General features: G+C 43.8%; 1 protein-coding gene across 1 annotated transcript in view; it reads right to left on the reverse strand.

Moving 5' to 3' along the window:
• The window catches only part of DDX1 (DEAD-box helicase 1), a 34,684-nt gene extending 30,533 nt beyond the window's left edge, over positions 1-4,151 (reverse strand). Inside the window, exons 1-3 of the mRNA XM_047782614.1 lie at positions 3,968-4,151; positions 1,096-1,147; positions 480-543 (exon numbers count right to left, since the gene is read on the reverse strand). Coding sequence (XP_047638570.1) covers positions 480-543; positions 1,096-1,147; positions 3,968-3,983 — 132 coding nt within the window. The 5' untranslated portion in view covers positions 3,984-4,151. The remainder of the gene's footprint in view (positions 1-479; positions 544-1,095; positions 1,148-3,967) is intronic.
• Between the last annotated feature and the right edge of the window lie 2,360 nt (positions 4,152-6,511).

Below are 6,511 nucleotides of genomic sequence, written 5' to 3' on the forward strand. Positions count from 1 at the left end.
TTACGCCCCACCTCTCCAAACACACCATCCACAGGAACCCGTCCGGGATGATGGCCGGCACGCGCCCGATGACTGTCTTTGTTGATGTCCTCGCTACCTAAAGGGCACTTCTCTTTATCTTCCCCTGTCCAAAACCTACTTCCTCCAAGCTGAATCTCTTAAGATTCCTCTAGCAGAAGAAGAAGTGGGTTCCCACTTGACTCTCGTCGTATTTTGCATTTCTGAGGTAGGTGCCACTTTCCCCTTTGGATGACATCAACCCCGTACGTCGTACTGTGCATCTTATTCACCTTGGTGTTCCCCACAATTTCTACCTAACTACTCTGAATGCAGCATGTGTATCCTAAGCGTTGGTGCATGAGCACAAATCACGTGTTAAAAATGTCATTTTTAAGCCTATGGAGCTCTTAAAGTGCGTCATAACTAGCCCCAGGACTGTGTTTTCCCAGCTTCCAACCACCTACCACATTTAAACATACCATGAGTACATCACCTCCTCCCAGGATCAGTGGGATCGACTCAGCCTGGATATCAGTTGGGAGGCTAAAAGAATCATATTTTGAAGAACTTTTAGTTGGTAAAAAGATCACCTAAGCTAATTAAGTCACATTAAACTATAAACCTAGGGGAGGAAGTGGGATGGATGGGGAGTTTGGGGTTGGTAGATGCAAACTATTGCATTCAAAATGAATAAGCAATGAGAGCCTACTGTACAGCAGAGAGAACTCTATTCAGCCTCTTGGGATAGGTGATGATGGAAGACAGTATGAGAAAAAGAATGTATATATGGGTATGACTGGGTCACTTTGCCACACAGCAGAAATTGGCACAACACTGTAAATCAACTACATTCTAATGAAAATAAAATTTTAAAAAAAACTATAAACCTAAGAGAGAATTTAATTTGGTAAAAATTACCCATCTTTTTCAGCTAAAAATACATCAACATTTAAAAACAGAACCCTAAAATTCAGAGAATTACAAGAAAACACAGTATTTTACTTATCCAGCTAGGCCCAAAAATATCTAATAAAATCACTCACCGTAAATTATAAAACATTACACATTTAAGCTTTAAAAGATGGAGGTACTTACAGCCAATCCATCTCTTCCACGGCTTGTGCAATCTCAGGCATAACACCCATCTCTAAAAATAAAAATTAATTTTAAAAACTACACATTCTAAACTTAAATCACATCGCTCTTAAAATTACTGTTTAACAGGAAATGGGTTTGAAGCATAACGCAGTTACATAGCATCTCTTGAATGTGGCACCGTTGAAAGTGTTCTGGAGAAAGACTTGAGTTCCAATTCAAGCTCTCATGAGCACTATGACCTCGGGCAAGCTGTACGCCTACTTCTCCGCACAAAACGGAGCTAACATTACTTACCTTGTAGGGATATGGGAAGATTACAGACAATCACATATAACGCATCCAGCCACTGTTGACACTTAGCCACCAGTGAGTGTTTCCTTCCCAGGATTAGTGAAGAATCTGTCAGAGCCAGAGAGAAGGTTCTAGACCAGCACCTTGGTTGTTTCATCTAGAGATAATGCAGAAGTCATGTGCCTTGGCTATGTGAGGACTGTGCGAATATCCTCGGTGAGGGTGTCTCAGAGGGTATCTCAGCGATAACTCAGAGAACAATAAACAAGCAAGTAGAGCGAGCCCACGTTTACAGGTCATCAATGAAAACTCTGGTTAACTGAAAATGGAGGGACTGGTGGTGAGAACTTGAGTACCTGGAACGTCAGTTAAAGAACTACTTCTGAATTGTTCACACATTTAAATAATTTATATCAAAGCAAACCCTAAATGAATAGATTGGGTTATATGTGATTGAATTTTGAAATTTTATCATCTCTCATATGAATGTAGAGGGTACACATGGAATGGTCAGTTGTATTACTTAAATGTCCTTTTCCAAATAAGGAGTGATTTTTACTTCTAGTCTGCCTCTATAAAAATTTATTATGGTTATCTTTACAATAATATACATTCTATTAAAAAATGAAGAGTACTCAAATATATCTAAGACCTAGAGATCATTAATTTTGTATTTCATGTAATTGTTTGTAAAAAAAAAGCGTAAAATATATCTACAAACTGGGAGTTGCCTGATGGTTCAACAGGTTACTGATTCCGAGCTGTCACTGCTATGGCTTAGGTGGCTACTGTTTTTTGGGTTTGGTTCCTCGCCTGTGAACTTCCGGGAACTTCTGCAGGCTGTGGGTACGGCGGCTGGGGGGATCTACAAACTGAATATACTCATTGCAAAAGTAGCTTTTTCTTGGCATCAGGTGAGACAAATCATAGTAGAAATTAATAATAGATTTAACACTGAAATTCTGTATAGTAAACAAGTTAATACAGTAAACATTGATGACATGGGAAAGTACAAAATCTTTTTCAAAAAGGCAGGTTCACTGACCTCCAAATCTCTGCAGGAAAATCCACAGACTGAAAACTAATGAAAATCTAAAAAAAGTTATATATCCAAACTGAACTTTCTAACAATTGCTCCCATTAGAGCCTAAGTGTATTCTCTCCCCTGAAATGCAAACTGCTTGAAAAGAGGGAGAGTCACCAATATGGCATACTACAAGCTGAAGCTGCTTATCAAACTTATATAACAAGCAGCAACCACAGATGGCTTTCAGCAAATTCCAGACAACTTCGTGTTTTATTCTGGTCATGTTCTCTGCAGGTTTGCTTTGAAACCATATAACATTTTTTACACTTAAAGAGAAAAACAGGAATATTCATGCTCTATTAATTCCACTTTTGTCTTCATTTCACACCACAGACTCTTCTAGTCCTTTACCTTAACATTCCAGAAATTCGTGCATGACTCCCAAAGAAGTGAACCTATAAAATGACAACCTGGAACTGCTCTACCCTTGTTGGCTCTGAAATTTGGTTTTAGGAGAGAGCTGGGAAAAGAAAAACAGCGACCAGACTGAGCAGATTTTGCCTTGCCTAGTATGAAATGCAACTAAAGCAATCAGAAATCCTTTCTTAAAACTATTTGGAATTCCTAATGTTCCTATAGGAGAAAACTGAAGAAAGAGCAATACTTGTGTTATATTTGAAACCATCTTAAAAGGTTAAGAATATTAAAAGAGTAGTAGGTACATCTATGGTTATATAAATTTATCACTTTCAGTATATAAGGCTTATTGCAGCTCCGTAAAACTGTGGATGATAAAGGGAAGAGGGAAAAACAACTGTCAGGTTAGAGAAGCCACCTCAAATTCCTGTTTGGAATAAAGGCGGGTATGATTAGCAATTAAATAGCAATTTTCAAAATTTGTGCTGGGCTCCTCCGTACTCGGACGAAAAGCCTTTCCCTTTAGCTTCCATAGTCAACGTTAATGTTGATATAACAGAGCTTTACAACAACTAGATAGCAGGTTTGTGCCTGGGACTGTTAGTTTTGGAAGGGCGTGGAAAAAACAGACGCAGGACGGTCATTTACAACTGGCTCCTCCCCGCGCCCGAAGCTTCTCGGCCAGGCCAAACCCCTATCCAGCGTGGGCAGAAAAGGGTTCCCGAGCACCACCGCCACGTCAAAGGGGCAGGAGGCCTGGGCTCCAAGAGCAGCTGCAGCAACGCTGCCGCATCCTCTCGCAGGAGGGGGTCCCCGGTAGGACAGCAAATTGAAGGAAGATTGGAAGGACAGAAAGGGGAGAACGAGCACCGGGAGGCCCAGCCAGGCCAGCACCTGGAGGGAAAGGCACTCCCTGCAACATCGAGGCGCACCGACCCGGCCTCTCGCGCCGCTACCGGTCCCCCCAGCAGTGCGGGGATCGAAGGGACAGCCTTGGACAGCTCCCTCCGGTCCCGCGCCGCCCCTGTCCGCCCCCGTTCCTGTCCGCCCCGCGTCCAAAGGCTCCCCGCCAGCCGGCTCTGGGCCGAGGCGTGGATCGGGCCCCCTGCTCCAGCCCCAGTTCCGCAGACGCACCGGAGAAGGCCGCCATCTTTGCCCGGTCCTCCGCGACTCCGTCTGCGCTGCCTCCCTCTGTACCGACACGCTGCGCGGTAGCGGCGCGCGCTTCCGGCCCCACCCCTGGGTTTTTCCGCTGTCCAAGTCCGGGCAGGAACCCAGCCCCGAGGGAACAGTTCCGGCCGAAGAAAAGGCCCGCCCCGGACCCACAATGCAGATCCAGTTCAGCTGCGTCTTACCTTTAGCCGGGAAGCATCATCAGCCAAACTCAGTTATCATTTCTGTAGAGCATGCTGTGTGTCATCAGAACCACCTTTCCACATGTAAAGAAGCAGATGTTACGTAATGAGTCACACAATGGCACAGGATGATCTAACAGCAAAACTGTGACTTCTCCACCGCCGCACTCAGACCCCACCAACCCCTCAAAGATAAGCAAGGGCTTTGTAGTGTGTGAATGACCCAGAGAAAATATACTGAATGCATTCCTCAGAAAACCAATACTAGTGAGCACCTGGCATCCAACAGTCATTTTACTAAATGTTTTCGACTAACTTGGGTTTCTCAACCTCCTTACCCTGGTGTTTGACGTGGTATGGATGATTTCAAATTTATTTGGCTTCCAAGCAGTTTTGACTCTTCTCTTTGCGAAAGATAGGAAAAGTAAACGATTGTTTAATCCTCCCAACAATTCTGTCAGGTAGTTTTAGTATCTTCAGATGGAAATGCTAAGTTTCAGGAAAATCAAGTACCTTATCTAAAGCCGTGTAGCTGCGGAATGGCAGCATGGGAACTGAAGTCTGCCTAACTTCGGGGTCTAACTTGTACCACCTGCACACTGCCAAAGAATGACATGGCAAAAAGCTGAACCCTCAAGCAAGATGTTTTAGATGGAGTTCAAACTACAACCTAAGGAGCTATACTCCCTGGGTTTGGATCCTAGCTCTGCCACTTGGTAGCTGTGTGACCTTGAACGAATCTGGATTTCAGTTTTCTCATTTGTGAAATAATCCAGGAATAATAGTACCTATCCTGTAGGATTGTTATGAGGAATCACATAAAATAAAGCACCTACAACAGTGCACAGCACGTAGTAACAGTGTATGTGTTCGCTCTGTTATTACTATTACAGGTAACAAGATTCACCTGAAGTTCCAACCCCAAGGTCAATAATGTCAGGCCTGCAGTTTCCCACCTCCAGGGTGCATCATTCATATTATATTCTATAGTTTCAAATTTTGTTTACATTTATTTAAATGATACCCCTGGGAGTTAGTGTAGCAGTTCTGAATAGAATGTACCCCACATTTTTCCTCCCTCAAGGGGACAAAGCATTTTCTGGGGGACTACTCAGAGAACTTTTGATCTCAGGGGGTTGGGAAGTAGAAGGCATGCTGAGAAGCTGTGGCTAGAAGGCCCCAAGTCAACAGGGCAGGAGAAGAGCCAGAGAGAAAAGAAGGCAGCTGTGGGAGCTGACCACATTCCCAGCCGCTGTGTGGGAGCCTGTGTGACTTTTCCCCCCAGAGCTAACTGGACCTGTGAAGATTGGTCTCTAAGGTCTCTTAGAAGGGAATGTGTCAAGGGAGCTGCCTAGAGGAGTTAAAAGCAGCAGCAGACAGACTTCCAAAAACTCCATTGTATTCGTACCTTTGAACCAGAGGACAGATATCACCTGCCTCATTTGAGTTGCACTTGGAGCATCCAGCAGAATCTCAAGGATACCAACAAAAATACCCTTAAGCGAAAGAAAGAGAAAGAAAGAAAGAAAGAAAGAAAGAAAGAAAGAAAGAAAGAAAGAAAGAAAGAAAGAAAGAAAGAAAGAAAGAAAGAAAGAAAGGAAGAAAGGAAGAAAGGAAGAAAGGAAGAAAGGAAGAAAATTAACCTTGGGCATGATTGAGCCAGCGAGCATCAGATTCGGATCACAATGGTGCCACCCCAAATCAAGGTGGGCCTCCTCCTTGCCCAGATTCTCTCCCTCCCCAAGGTCAGAAACGACAGCTAATGGGGAGAGGGGAGAGCAGAAAAGAGGTTGAGCACATCCTTCACAGCAGTGCCAAACTCGGGAGGGAGGAAGTTGTCATTTTGGTTAAAGTTGTGACTTTTGATCCTAACCCTGGACTCAGTAGTTTAATTTTAAAAATGAGACTACGATTGTAATGAAAATAAGCAGGCAATTTTTCATTATCTGGGCGTGACCAGAAAAACTGGAAGATGCTGGAGATTCCATCTAGGTTAGGGGAAGAAATAGCCCCTAGAGAGGGTTTCAAGGTACAGATCATGTTTTCTACTTATGCCCTATCAAGTTCATCTCATTTGATAAATACAGACACGTAGGAGTGGGAGGCGGGTAATAATACCGTCAATAATAGGAAGACGGAACTGGAATCCCTGCCTGGTTCCAGAAACCCACCTACTACATAAATCCTTAGGAGGGGAGACAATGACCACGCGGTGGCGCCAAACTGCAGCCGAGGCAAGTAAAGATTGAACCGGACTCAAAACTCCCAGCTGCAACACTCCGCTCCGCCATACCCACACCCCCGGCATTTATTTCTATAACCT

This window comes from Phacochoerus africanus, chromosome 5 (genome assembly GCF_016906955.1).
Source record: "Phacochoerus africanus isolate WHEZ1 chromosome 5, ROS_Pafr_v1, whole genome shotgun sequence".
NCBI lineage: Eukaryota > Metazoa > Chordata > Mammalia > Artiodactyla > Suidae > Phacochoerus > Phacochoerus africanus.